Source organism: Cinclus cinclus, chromosome 23, assembly GCF_963662255.1.
Source record: "Cinclus cinclus chromosome 23, bCinCin1.1, whole genome shotgun sequence".
Classification (NCBI taxonomy): Eukaryota; Metazoa; Chordata; class Aves; order Passeriformes; family Cinclidae; genus Cinclus; species Cinclus cinclus.
In genome coordinates this window covers 1875753-1890128 of record NC_085068.1, presented here as the reverse complement: position 1 = coordinate 1890128, position 14376 = coordinate 1875753, and the positions used below count along the sequence as shown (strand labels likewise).

At 42.8% G+C, this 14376-nt stretch overlaps 1 protein-coding gene across 2 annotated transcripts in view; it reads right to left on the bottom strand.

Moving 5' to 3' along the window:
• The window catches only part of SPEN (spen family transcriptional repressor), a 67220-nt gene that overhangs the window by 32150 nt on the left and 20694 nt on the right, over positions 1-14376 (bottom strand). For both annotated transcript variants that reach the window (XM_062507764.1, XM_062507763.1), the window contains exon 3: positions 13023-13499. In XM_062507764.1, the coding sequence (XP_062363748.1) occupies positions 13023-13499 (477 nt within the window). The remainder of the gene's footprint in view (positions 1-13022; positions 13500-14376) is intronic.

The following is a 14376-nucleotide window of genomic DNA, read 5'->3' as shown; positions in this document are numbered from 1 at the left end:
ACATTCCATTTGTATTTCTGTGACATGCCACCTATAAATATATATAAATATATTTACGTCTGGTATTTTATCCTGATGTCTGACATCTGATCTTTGATGAAAGTCTGAAATAAATCATGGAGAAGATGGAGATGTTGCTCAGAAGGATGGACTGCTCCCACCCCCAGAACCACCTTTCCCTGCAGTCCTCAAATTTCCAGACAGCTTTGGGCTTCTTTTAATTCTTCCCTGCAACTGAATAACCTGTTATGATTGCTAAAAATATCTGTGTTTATATTAATCCCCGTCTGGCTGAGGACACTTTGCCCAACTCACAGTTGGTGTTGCCACCTTGCCCCTTGACCTACAACCCCCTGTCCTTGGGTTTGAACTTTGTACAGCCAAGAATTAAAAACACTAACCTGGGGGGAAAAAAGTGCTAGTTACAAACACACTGACCTATCTCTGGAGCAAAGGGCTTACTCAGCACTGACAACAGCTTCCCACTGCTGTTCAGTCCCTGTGCTCCCCACGCTGGCCAGTGGCTCAAATATGGATGGGTTTTGGTGTTGAATTTGTGAGCAGCTGGAGTTACCTGCCTGCCCAGCCAATGACTCTTTGAACAATGGATGCTCCGTGGGAACAGTGCGATTGCTCATGCTCCCTGGGAAGCCGGACGGAGGAAATGCTTTCTCAGCAAACGGCCACGGTGACGGAGCTCAGTGCTGGCAAAGATAAAAGTCATCAAGGCCTTGAGGGTGAAGTACAAAGCAGCTCTTCAGCTCTGCTTTCCCATAATTAAACTTCCACGGATGCAAAGAGGGAAGAAAAAGGGTGGGTGTGAGAATGGGTGAGTAGGATGAGCCTCTGTTTAACATCACCTTCACACAGGAAAGCCCTGGGTCAAGCTCCCTCATGAGAAGTCCCACTGCAGCCACCCAGAACTCCCATCTCTTCCACCCCTGCTCCAAATTATTCCAAGCACTGCCAGGACATGCCTGAGGAAGAGCTGCTGCTCCAGGGACGGATCAGACAAAAGTTGACCAAAAGCAGCATAACTGTGTTAAAGAAAAGAACTTTTGCCACCTATCTGCTGACGGTCTAAATTAGTATTTTTTAACTGACACCTCAGAGCACATGAAATCTTTGGGCAAAAGCCGTATTTTAGTACCAGATTCATGCGAGGCTGCCTTAACAACCACTGCAGACGGAAGAGGAAGGTATGGAGCGGCCAAGGGCTTTACCCAAGGTCATTCTGTGAATCACAGAGGGAACAGGCTGAGGAATTTGATCTCCTGGCTCACGGGTGGCCAAGTCTTTTCAAAATATCAAGAAAGCAACACAGAATTATTTAAGCTGGAAGACAGCTCCATGATCGTGAAGCCCAACAAGTGTTGGGAGTTTTTCAGTTTCCTCAACAATAGTTGAGTTGTTGAGCAGTTTCCTCAACAGTTGAGCAGTTTCCTCAACAACAGCACTGGTTTCATGAAGGGACCTACTCAGCATCCTAGCAAAAACCATCAAACTCTACTCCAAGTGCTGCCTCTAAGCCAAGAGAGTGAAGTGCCACTGAAAATGCAAACACCACTGCATCCAAGTAGGCTACTACACATGTACTCAAGGAGCAAAAAGCAAGCTCTTTTGCCTTAAGAGCCCTGTCAAATTAATTCCTGGAAATAAACACTTTTAAATATAATTTTAAAACCATTTGGCATTGTCTAAGTGTTGAGCACTGGGCACCTTTCAGAAGAAAAACCTTTTTCAAACATATGGTAGAACAAAAAAAGCCCTAACATTGATTCACCTCCAGGTTACTGCAGTTACTTTTCAACATAAACCTGCCAGAAGACCATGGCAAACATCCCCATAGAATTAATTGTGTCTTCATGTTTTAGAAAAGCATCACACCTTGCCTTAAAAACACCAATCCAGGCACTGTTTGCATGCACTGTCTCCTCCCAACCCAAGGCACTGTTTTTTTTAGCAATACACAAAACACCATTTGTTGAAATTCCTGATTTGGAGCAGTTTTGAAACGGTGCATCCTCCCCTATAAACAGAATAGTTCCTGGGATGGGAGCTGCAATGGAAGGCATGCCAAGATACACAGCAGAGCTACAATGATGCTTAAGTAAATTTGGGAACATGCAAAGCTTAATATAGAAATTCCCTTTATGACAGATAACACCGTGGAAGTTTAGTACTTCTAAAAATGGCGACTACTATCCAAAGAAAGAAATCCAAATGAAAATGAACATAGCAACCCTAGCTCTCCATCTAAAATAATTCCATTTATCAAGGGTGTTTTTCAAAGAGCATTTATATTCTCTTACATCTCAGTATCATAAAATACTCCTTCTGATCTAAGATTCTAATAGAATCTTCTACAGCCTCTCAAAGAAATACCAAAGAGATGAAGGGAAGAATAATTTTGGAGGTTTTTTTTTAATGTCCCCTTTTCGACCAACAACAGTGACTGGAAAAATCATGGGAGAGCTCTGTAAATCCAGAATGGGAGCTGCTGTTCTGGAGTAAAGGACTACTTAAAATGGAAGGCCTGGGGGAAAAAAAAGCAATTTCTGTGATCTCAGGCAGCATAAATTATAGAGAGAAGACATTTGAGTTCTATGCTAAGGATTAATTTGCCATTTTAAAATGCAGGGAACAGATGGATCTCTTGGCTAGGACTATATTTGGGAATTACTTCATTTTTCTGCCCACATGCAAATAAAAATACAACTAAAAGTAGAACTTTCTGTGAGCTTTCACATGAGTAGAAAACACTGAAGTAATGAAAATAAAACCAAAAAGAAAATGTCTGTATGAAACAGGTAAAATGCCACAGCACCTATAGTGGATCTGCAGTAGGCTGGGGGAGAGAACATAATTTTACTTTGTTGAGCAACTATGGAGAGTACTGCCAGGCTTAGAAATTACATTAAAAAAAACAAACACCCCAAAACCAACCCAGCAAAACCCATATCATATGACAGTGTTTGCCTCTTAAGAGTAACTTCTGAAAAAGCACCTTGCTGTAACTTAACTCCATGGAATTTATTAGGATTTAGCAATTACATATCCATGCAAGATCAGAAGCCCAGGGATTCTTTTTCCCAAAAGCCTGGGCCAGTTCCATTGCATTGACCAGGGATCACAAAGCAGGGGTGAGAACTTGATTTGTGAGAAAAATGCAAAAGAAGAGGGAAATCCAGAAGAAAATGCCTTACACCTCCCTGGACCAAGTGCCTGTACAGTCCTGGCCTCCACCCTACAAGGCAGCAGCTGGGAAAGGAAGAGCAGCGCAGGGCAATTCTGCTGGCACAATGGAGACCATGGGACAGAAGAAATATACTCTGAGGAATTCCCACAGGCAAAGCCTGTGCGCTTCCCTTAGGGGAGCCAGTGCTTTCAAACCCCCAAACCATGGCAGCCATACAGGATTAATTAAGCACCTTCCTTTTTCCCACCATTTCTCCGAGTTCAAGGGAAAATGCGTATTAAAAAGCAAATGCAACATAAAGTCCTGAGACAACTGTTAGATACCATCCCTGCTTCTCCTGTAGCAACACAATGAGCTTTTCCTCCCTCTCTCCATCTCAGAAACAAACAAATAAACTGAAAATTTCACCCAGTAAAGCCCCAACCAGCACAGGATGTCCTCGGCGTATTCCCAGATTCCGGAACAGGGATAAGAACAGCTCCGCGCGCGTCTAGAAAACGAAGAGGAATAGAAAATCTGTACTAACCCAACAGCTTTCTTTCTCTGACTATTCATCCTTCACAATCCAACAGGACACACCAGTCAGTAAACAAACATGGGAGGGACCAAGTTCAAAGCAAGTGTGTAAATCTTACATAATTTGAGGGTTTGAGAATCTTGCAGCAACCTCTTACCCAACGAGGTGTCAGATGATCCAAGGAGGTCAGACCTGTAGCAGCCACAGTAACTAGGACACTCTGCATCTCACTCAGCCCAGCCGCGGCATCGTTTGCCCACAGGGACCTGGGGCCGGGCATTCTTGGGAATTCACCTTCGGGAAGATAACAGTGCCTCTCTTTCACAGGTTATCACACCAGAAAAGCTCTCTGCTCTCCAATGGATGAAAGATAATAAATACGTGAATGCCCTTAGAGCCAGGATCTGCTGGAGATGTGTCTTAATTATTCTTGATTTTTAAACTGTTTGATGAGGTTCTCATATTTTTGTCCAGGTATAAAACCAATGATTTCCAGACAACTGTAGAGAACATCCCACAAACATGTAAGAAATGAGGATACAGCCCTGAAAACCACTTCCTGCTCATAGAAAAGATTCTCCATGCCTTTCCACTTTTCCTGCCATCCTGGATTTCCAAGTGTCTTCTAGCCAAAACCATCACTTTGAGCTAAATAAAGCAACTAAGCACTGAAGCCCAGACATTTCTCAAAGAGAAGGAATTAAAAAGCTCCATGTCACGCTCCCCCAGTCAGCAAAGTGCACTCATGGCTGGAAGGATGATTAAACAAAAGAACAAGTCTCCTACCTTTGTTACTGGCCTCTTGTGAGGAGGGATCACAGAGAAGTCCTGTTTCTTAATGCCAAAGCTATTTTTGTTCTTGTATCAGGCATTTAATGAATAACTATTCAAAGACTTTATTCACATGGCATCTATACAGCGCACATCTCTCTGCTCCTCCTTTTAGAAACTCAGCTTCCTTGAAGATTTAAAAAAATCTGGACCACATCCCAACACATACAAATTTTTCCTCCTCTACAGAACACACTGAAACCCTCACCTCTCTCCCAAGACTGTGATTTTCCACTCGAGAGCCACGCTGCCTTTTCCTCTCTGAGCAGTATTATGAGCTGACCTCAAGGATCTGGGAGTGGGATCCCTAATCTCCTGCTAAGAAGCTTTTGCACTTAAACCCTTGATGCCATCATTAGTGGTTTTGGCACTCACAAGTTGCGGCCAGACAGCACTCGATGCTGGGACAATAAGGGCAAAAGCGCATCAGGTATATGGTTAATTCAATGGGCAAAGTTTAGGGGATGATACTGTTTTTCATTTTTTCCCCAATAAGGCTTATTTACTATTAATTCACATCCCTGTGACCTTATTTAAGTACAACGTGTTCCAGCTGAGATTGTAACGTTAATGCCTTATCGCATTGATATGCCTCAAGGAGATCTGTTCTCCCATACCTCAGGTTTTATGGGGAAGGTTCTCCTTCCGCATACATGCCTCTGGCAGAACCAGAAACATCCTCTTTGGGAAAAACAAACAAACAAACAAACAAACAAACAAACAAACAAACAAACAAAAACAACCAACCAAACAAAAAATCTCCAACAAACCACTGCATTTGCAAGTCCAAAGGGAAGTGGTGTCTAGGCTTTAACTGGAACATGTATGACTGAGCCCAGGCAGTGGCTGGATTTTTCCTTTGATCATTGTAATGACTGGTATTTTTTCAAGAAGTGTTCACTACAGCCTTCCTCTTCTGCTATGCATCCCTCCACGTGAAAATTCATTAGAAATTATTAAACTGCCCTTTATTCCAGAGGTCTGTTCGATGGGGATCCTTTCCCCAACCTCTGGTGCCTGCGGTGCCTGTGTCTCCATCTGAGCTGTCTGACTCCACCATCGCTGCAGATAAGCACTTCCAGACTACAATGCCCCTAATGTATTTTAGCCACGATTCGCAACTGAGCTGTGTGTGTCTCCCAAAGAAAGGGGAATTTGGATAGCTTGTGCAGAGGGAGGCAGCCACCACTGCCCATGGCACCACACGTTTCCCTGTTTTCCTTGGCTTTCTTGGGGTTGGTTTCCCCTTGTTCTCCCAGTGTGCAGCAGGAAGAGAACATGAGACACATTTCTTCCTGCCTCCAGGATCCCTCAGACTAAGCCTGGCTTCTGAGCAGTAACATGGGCAGCTTCAACTTCCCTGACCTCAGCTAATTCTTTCCTTCCCTCAGCCTACTCAAGATGATTAAGCAAAATACTTGGAAAGAAATCAAAGCCTTAAAAACACAATTAGAAGTGACCATTTTGTTAATAAGCGCATGCACAACCCCAAAGTCAAACCCAATTCAACAGCACCTGACCTTTGGGAAAACAGCAATTTTTAGCGGCTCCCACGGACTTAAGGAATAGCCCAAAGTCTCCCACAGTGCTGGTAGGAGCAGTGCTGTCCACACAATTCAGGTTTTTCCCACTATTTTTAAGAAAGGATGTTAAGAAGACATGAAATTGTGAATTCTCACACCAGACACTGACTCCCAAAGACCTGCAGCTGTCCAGGGGTGACTTAAAAATATAATTTTTAACACATACCCACACACCCATATCTTTCTCCACCAGCAGAGGAAAAGACAAGCTCACCAGAGGGTCTGGAATCATCTGCCACAAATCCTCATATTCTCTAGCAAAGATTCTGATCTCATTGCAAGAAACCTTTAGAGCACTGATATAATAATAATCTCTTTAACAACAATAAAATAATTTGAAATTATCAAAACAGTTACCATAGTAATAAAACAGAAATATTTTTCTAGGGCAATTTCCACTTCACCCATCCACAATATGATATATTTTAAGACTCCTTTCCTGAAATCAACTTTTAAAAAGACTTTTTTTCTCTGCCTGTAAAGAATCAAATGCACTTTCAGAAAGCAGCAGTTGAGCTGCTGGGCCCTGACACAGAAACAAAGCCTGACAGCCCAGATTTAGATAAACACCTACTTCTGCACATTTAGGAAGATGCTTAATTGCTCTGTCGTTTAGAACCAGCAATTACCAACTATTACTGGGAGTTGGCAGTGGTGGGGGGTATTAATTGCAGCCAAATGTCCACTCTTTTTCGGGCAGCTCATGCCAAGAAAATGAAGTACTAAATAAAAAAGAAATTAAAACCTCTCTTGGTTATAATGTTTTAAAGTATTTTATTGTCTATTTATATATATGGGGGGAGGGGGTCTCCCAGAGGGACCAACAAAGACAGAATTTCTATTTTATTCTGAAATTGTGTCCAATCACGGCAGAGGGGGTATTAGGATGTTGGGGCAGGCTCCAAAACCGCCCTTTTGGAGGATTTCTGGGGCTGGTTCCTACAGCAAGGAAAGCAGTGCTTAAATTCTACAGCGGGCAGAGCATTTAAGGTTTTAAAAAATGAATAACGACCTGAAGTTGGCTGAGAGGGAGAGAGGGTGGTTTTCCCCCTCAGAGCTGGCTCTGCAACAGGCTCTGCTACTTCATTTCCCTGCGCTATGTGAAGGGAAGACCTTCACGCAGGACGGAGAGCTACCCCAGTGCTAAGGTGGGGGAGGAATTATATTTTATTATTTAAAAGGCGCCTTTTTTTTTTTTTTTTTTTTTTTTTTTTTTTTTTTTTTGGTGGCAATCGCGTCGTTTTTCCGCGGGGCTCGGGCGGCCCCGCCCCGGGGGCGGCGCGGCGGCCCCGGCCGGCTCCCGCCGGCTCAGACCGGTTTTCAGCGCAAACAACCGCCCCCCACCCGCCGGGGCAGCGCGGCGGCGGAACACCCGCTTTCCCCCAAAAAGACACCCGCTTTCTCCCAAAAAACCACCCGCTTTCCCCGCCCCGAAAGAGCCGGGTGAGGCGGCACCGCGGCCGCGCCACCATTACAGCGGTGGGCGCGCTCCGCCGGCTGTGAGGCGAGGGAAAGCGGCGGGGTTTCGGAACGAGATAAAAACCTTATTATGCAACGCACATTTTTAATAGATTATTGCCGAGTTCAGGGCTGAGGCAATGCGGGCTGTCAGCAGCTGGGGCGAGAGGCTGAGGGACGAGCGGGCTGCGGCCGCTCCCTCCCAAGGGCGCCGAAGGCACCATTTCTTCACCATCCGTGAGGAGAACTTTGATATATCACGTTATTTTTTTTCCCACAGAATAATCTATTTATGTGGTTACATATGCATAGGTACGTCTTTTTCAGTATATCTCGAGTATAAAGGTTTCCTTTCTTTATTATAATCTCTCCAAAGCCACCTGAAAACGTTCTGCCTTGTGCTCAATATCAAGAAACCCGATACAGTCCCATGGGTAAGAAAAGCCAAGTTTAAAGGATGGTCTCGGTTATATTTAGCTGAGCAGCAGCACAGTCTGACACGAGCAGAAACACAAGAAAGAACAAAGTGAAAACGCTCGACAATTGGTAACAAAAACTTGCGAGTATCTGAGGTTTGTTTTTTTTTTAAATTTTCCTCTCCCTAATTCACATTTTGCCACACAGAACATTAAAGCAGCACATGAGTTTATGTGAACAAAATGTAAGGATGAGGTGCTTCACCTGACTGGCAGGATTTAGTGTTTCCTTGTGTAATGGAAAGGGCTTCCTACTCTAAGAAATTATTTTAATTTTCTTTAATAAATCTTAACCTAATTCTTCTCCCATACCAACACCAGCCTGCTCAACCCTATCGTTCCACCAGAAGAGATTAAAAATTTTCAGCTCATCTCTACCAAATGTATGTTGAATTATTTAACTTCGACAAAAGCCATCTCTCAGGTGCTTCAATAAAGACTAAACAGCTACGTTTAACCTCATTTGTCCTGGTTTTCCATCTGTCCTCAGCACAGGCATATCCAAACACACTGAAAATCCCAAATCCCAGCTAAGTCAGTGATTCATCGCTTCTGGCAGCAGACTATAAAGGAAGGAGGAGATGAAGACAATGGCAGAGAAAGATTTGCACTACGTAATGAAAATAAAACTCACTTTTTTCTACTTTCACTTCAGTTGTTGAAACAGGGTAGGAAAGTCCCTGACTAAATAAAATACACAGGGGGTTTCAGGGAGCCTGTTTTTCCCATGATTAAAATTCTCTTGGCAGTATTTTTCATCAGTTTATTTCAATGTTAAGACACACATACAGTCCATTCCAATGGTAATTCCTTGCTCCAAAAAGAATTTAATCACAGAGAAATGTAAAATTAAAACCAATCTTTAATTACCTTATTCCTTGCCCACTTGTCATGAGAGCTTTTAATACAGCTATCAGAATTACAAAAAAAAATTCCCTTTTCAAATATCTGGAAGTGCAACTTCTTCCCATTTCTTGATTTTGGGAAGACTAGAATAACTATGCTCACGTAGATCTTGGTGAATATAAAACCCAGTGTTGTATCTAAGCTGAAAATGCTCTTTTAATTTCACAATACTGATTTCACATTACAAGCTATAAAGAAATGGTGATCTAACTAATTGTTCATCAGCAGCTCCAGCATCCTGGAGATGAGACAACCAAATAAACACTCTTAAAAATAAATTAAAGGTGACTACATTACACACTATAGGAAATTATTCATTTAACTGGTAAATCGCCCAGCATCCTCCACAGACAACTGAATAAGCACTCTTAAAAAATAAAGGCCAAGGAAAATCATGGGTTGCTTATCTGCAGATTGAACACTTGTTGTGTTCATGCTTTCAGAGCCTGGACATCACCTACAGGAAATCAAACACTTCTGCCTGGGATCTCATAAATTAATTCAAACCCTATCCCAACAAGGATTTTAGGAGCGAAATGCTTCACTCTCAGTGTTGGGTAGTTCAGCAGCAAAGCTTTAAAAAAAAGAAAAATCACTAACACATGGAGCAGCAAGAGACACGTCAGGCCATTTGATGATTTGACATTACAAAACGGAGTCAAAAAGCCCAGAAATTATTTTTAGCCCATTAGAACACCTCGATAAGCAGCCTAGAAAAGGGCATTTTCTACACACACACACACACCAAAAAAAACAAACAAGCAAACAAAAAACAGCAGGGGGGATGTTTCCAGGAGATTGGGCAGGGCACAAGCAAAATCTGGTTTGCTTCCTCTGGGATCACCCAGCTTCCATCCAGAGCCAGCTTCTTCCATGACATGGTACAGAAAATATGTTTGCTAATACATCATTTGTGGTGTCTGTCTGAATCACCAAAACAGAGAAACAGAAGCTTCTGGTGGTGGCAAATCATCATTTTCAAGGGCTTTTTTATTCTTTCGAGGTGATAAAAAAAAAAAAAACTCAACCCTTTTCCACAATATGGGTGGGGAATGAGCAATCTCACACTAAAAAAGACTTCAAAACACAAGTTCCTTCTCAAATCCATGCAGGAACCATCCACATCTACCAGCTTCCTCACCTCAACTCAGCAGGCAACTTCTGAGAGGCCACAAAACACTCCAAATAAAGCATGGCTTCAGAGAATACTGGTTATTTTTAGTATGTTCTTTCTGATTTTAGTTTCTAAATTACTCCCTTGCAGCTCCGTTGCCTGCAAAGGCCTCCAAAGAGCAATTTAAAGCAAAGTTTAGTTGTGATCCAACACAACTAACTCTGAATCTTTACAAGATAAAGGCTTTTTTGGATTTTTTTTTTATTTTAAAGCAAGTGGATCGTGTTTCTTCAATATAATTCAGGAAAGTCCATTCCATTTAATCAGTGTTATTTACTTCACACAGTACCTGAAAACCACAAGCAAAGAAACCAAACTTCTCCTTCACCACCTTTCTCCTGCTTTTTCACACCTCCTGAAGGACAGTGCCTGTGGCATGGAGTTCTCATCCACCTGTGTCCCAAACACTCCCCAGGGCAGGGAACACAACTCTGCAAGCTGAGACCAACAGGACCAGACTGGAGTGACCCAAGTTCTTAAATTTCAGAAGAATGCACTGTCATTAAGACCTTCATAACACTATGGCCTCACAAAATTGACCATTTCAACTTATAAAAAAGCCGCAAGAGAATCTCCAGCTTGCTAAAATCCGAGACCACCATGGAACTTGCAGGCAGTAATTATTCTCCAGACAAATGAAACTGGATATATTACACAGTAAGTGGAAGCACTGAACCAAGGAAAAGGGGGTGAGGCAGCTTTTGCTCACGAACAGGACATTAATATTTACATGGCTAAATTCAAAGTGTGTTGAAAATGGAACACTTGAACTTTGCAAGACTTCAAGGCCAGATGGGGTTTTGCTTCCCAAAATAGAGAGGGTTAAATTTTTATTATTATCTGATTACTGAGAAACATGTAAAACTCTTTTCTGATCCTTCAAAATTATATATACAATTCACCAGATTCTATTACTTGCTCGACTGAGTTTGATTTTATTGTATTAATAAGAAAAAAGTGTTTTATTTCCTCCCAGAGTATTGTCTGTTTTTCCATTACTACAGCTAGAAATTGCCAAGAAAATGAAATGCTCAAGCACAGCAGATGCTGTTTTTCTTCTCATTAAATCTTAAAACTTGGTTCCAGTGGGATCATATTTAGTCCTCTCAAATTCAGAACAGGATTTCATCCCACCTCAACATCCCAACAATGACATTTTATAAATATTACGAGTTTCTTGGACGCCTTTCTCATTCCACAAGGAGCAGAGAAGCACCAGTAGAGATTTTTTCCTTTTTCCCTTGCTTGAGATTTTTTTAATGAAATCTTAAATGTAACCAGCCCTCCTTTCAATCCATTTTCTCTAGGATTTTTTGAGACCTCTGGAAATCTCAGAGATTTTTCTGAGCTGTAGTAAGTGTGAAAAATCTTTGACAAAGAATTATCTCTATTCAAGCATTAAGCTCTCATTGAGAGAGGTGTTGGAAATAAACAAGTGCTTAAAGCAGCCTAAAAGTCTTAAATCTTCACCTGCTCTCCAGCCAAGACAAGACCTGGATTTCTAAATCCAGGAAAAGAAAACAGTAATTAAAAGAAGTAAATAAATCCTTGCATGATTCCTTAGACATGAGGTGGTGGGGCAATCAGAAGAGGAGACACTGATTTCCTCATCTTGTCTTCTGTGCACTCTCCATGGGTGTCAGCCCATCTCACCCTTCCAGAAGGTTCAACATTCAAGGTTAAGGTTTTGTGAAAATAATTCCCTTGGTCAGAGAGTTCTGCCAGTGGTAGAACTCCATGCACAGTGATAATCACAGAATCCTAGAACAGGTTGGGAGGGACCTTATAGTTCACCTACCTCCACCCCCTGCCATGGGCAGGGACACCTTCCACTATCGCAGGCTGCTCTAAGCCCCACTGTCCAACCTGGCCTTGAACACTGCCAGGGACACCAGGGCAACCACAACTGCTGTGGGCACCCTGTGCCAGGGCCTCCCCACCCTCACAGGGAGGAATTTCTTCCCAATATCCCATCTAACCCTGCCTCTGGCAGTGGGAAGCCATTTCCCCCTGTCCTGTCACTCCAGGCCTTTGTGAAATTGAACACACTACTGATACACTTATTTACTTAATGAGTATTTTCAGTTTTAGAAAAGACCTGGTAAACAAAGGAAACATTGCCAACTCTGCAAACTCTCCTGAAGAGCAGAGCTCTTCACCAAAGAGCATAAAACATTTATGGGTGCAACCATAGCTTTGTGGTTTCCACTCCTAGGGTGAATTTACTCTTAAAAGACCAAGTATCAGAGAGGCACTTCAACATGAATTTAAAAATTATTTTAAAAAAATCAGTGATTTTCTAACACCTTCCCTGTAGGTATTTTGCAAAGCTATGCAAATACAAAGCGATTGCAAAACCAAGGACATGAGAAACACATCCCCAGGAATTGCAAACTTGGTTTATTTTCTTTTAATTCTTCCAAGTCTACAATTTTTGCTGTGAGGCAGCAGGGGGAAAAATGAGAAGGTGACAAATCCACCTTGAGAATGTCAGTGGTGTCAGGGAACAAGAAGAAACAGAACAATACCACTCATCATTTCCCAAAGTATGTTGAAGTGTGGTCTGTAAAAAGTAGCTGACCTTAAAATCTACCTTCTCTCTCACTGAAGCAAATAAAAGTGACCCCATTCTCAAGGCACACAGGCAGCAAGGCCCTGTGTCTCCACATTCCTGCTCCACACATCCATCTTATGGACGCTGAATGGATCCACCATGGAAAATAACGAACAATAGCACCAGCATTCCCCTTGGAACCCCTAGTGCCAACTGAGCCTTTTTACGTTTCATTCCAGTTCACTTCTACATCAACAACCAAAGCTCTGCCACAGAGCAACTCCTCGGAAAATGACCCGCACAGCCCATGGCACAGGGACCTACCTGTCACTGCTGGTACTGCTGCTGCTGCTGAGGGAGTCGCTGCTGGAGGATCTGCTCCGGGAGCCGCTGCCGCTGGGGGAGCGGGCGGGCCGGGCAGTCTGGCTGGCCAGGCGCTGCGGGGACTGTGTCCTGGACTGCGACGAGTGCGGTGACCGGCTCCGGCTGTGCTGGTAGTTCCGCTCCGGCCTTCTGCCTCGTACCTCCCGTGTAATGTCATCCCTGTAGATATCCCTGTGTACCACACTGGGTAATGTAAACTGCTCCCGGGCCCTAGGTTCATATCGGGGGTCGTGAGTGTCAAAACGGTTTGGACTTCGGCTCCGGGAAGTGTAATAGAGCCCGTGTTGTAAGGTCCGCTCCCGAGGGTCTCTATAGTAATCCTGATCATAATGTCTTGTCCGATCAAATCCGCCTGTCCCCCGCTCATGGTGTCCATAGGCACTATGTTCATAAGCACGCTCCCTGTTATCTGAAGCCCTGCATTTGGGAAGGTGGAAAAATATTGTATCAGAAAGGGGCAAGCACAACTAAAAGCAAATCATGCAAACATTCATGGCAGCACTCAACTTCTTGCTGTGACTGCTTCTCCACTAACCAGCAATAACCTATCAAGCAATGACAAACTTCAAATCATTTTACTTGACTCCAAAGTTATATTTGTATACGATCAAGCTGAGCAATCATTTTGGTTTAATCACAATATGGAGCTTTCATGACCAGCAACTTGCCCACACAGGAAAAAAATTTCTGCCTTTCCATGCAGAATCCTCATTTCAGTTGTTCTTTTTCTTTTAAATTCTGTGAACAAGAAAAACTTTGTGGACATCGCCATTAACAACTTCTTTTTCACTCCATTTTTGCTTAAGAGCTTCAAAAATTTTTTTTTTTCAAAATTTGTTAATTACTGGAGCTCCTGTAATTATCCTTCTGCAAAAATGGCATCACAAATGGGGCTATAGCCATGAAAGCCTCCATGCAAAGCATGACCCAGAGGTAAGAAGCTGCTTCCAAAAGGGGTGGCATAACCCATAGAGAATTCCCAGAAAATTAAGGGATTTCTTGTTGCTGTTCTAAAATATTTCACCCTCTTAGAGGGAATTTTTGCTTTTACCAGATTGCTACACTCATTTTAAAAGCTGTGGATGCTAAAGAAACATCTCCATTATTAATGCTGGAACTGCAAGGATGCAGGTCCCCAGAACATACCAAGACCCTACACAAGGACTGGGAATCTAATTTTTTTAGGTGGTGGTTTTGTTGCAACTGCTGCTGTTGCTGCAATCACAGAATTTCTATCTGCACAAGCTGCTGCTTTCCAGCAGCTACAGTCCAGTTCATTTCAGTGTTTCAAGCA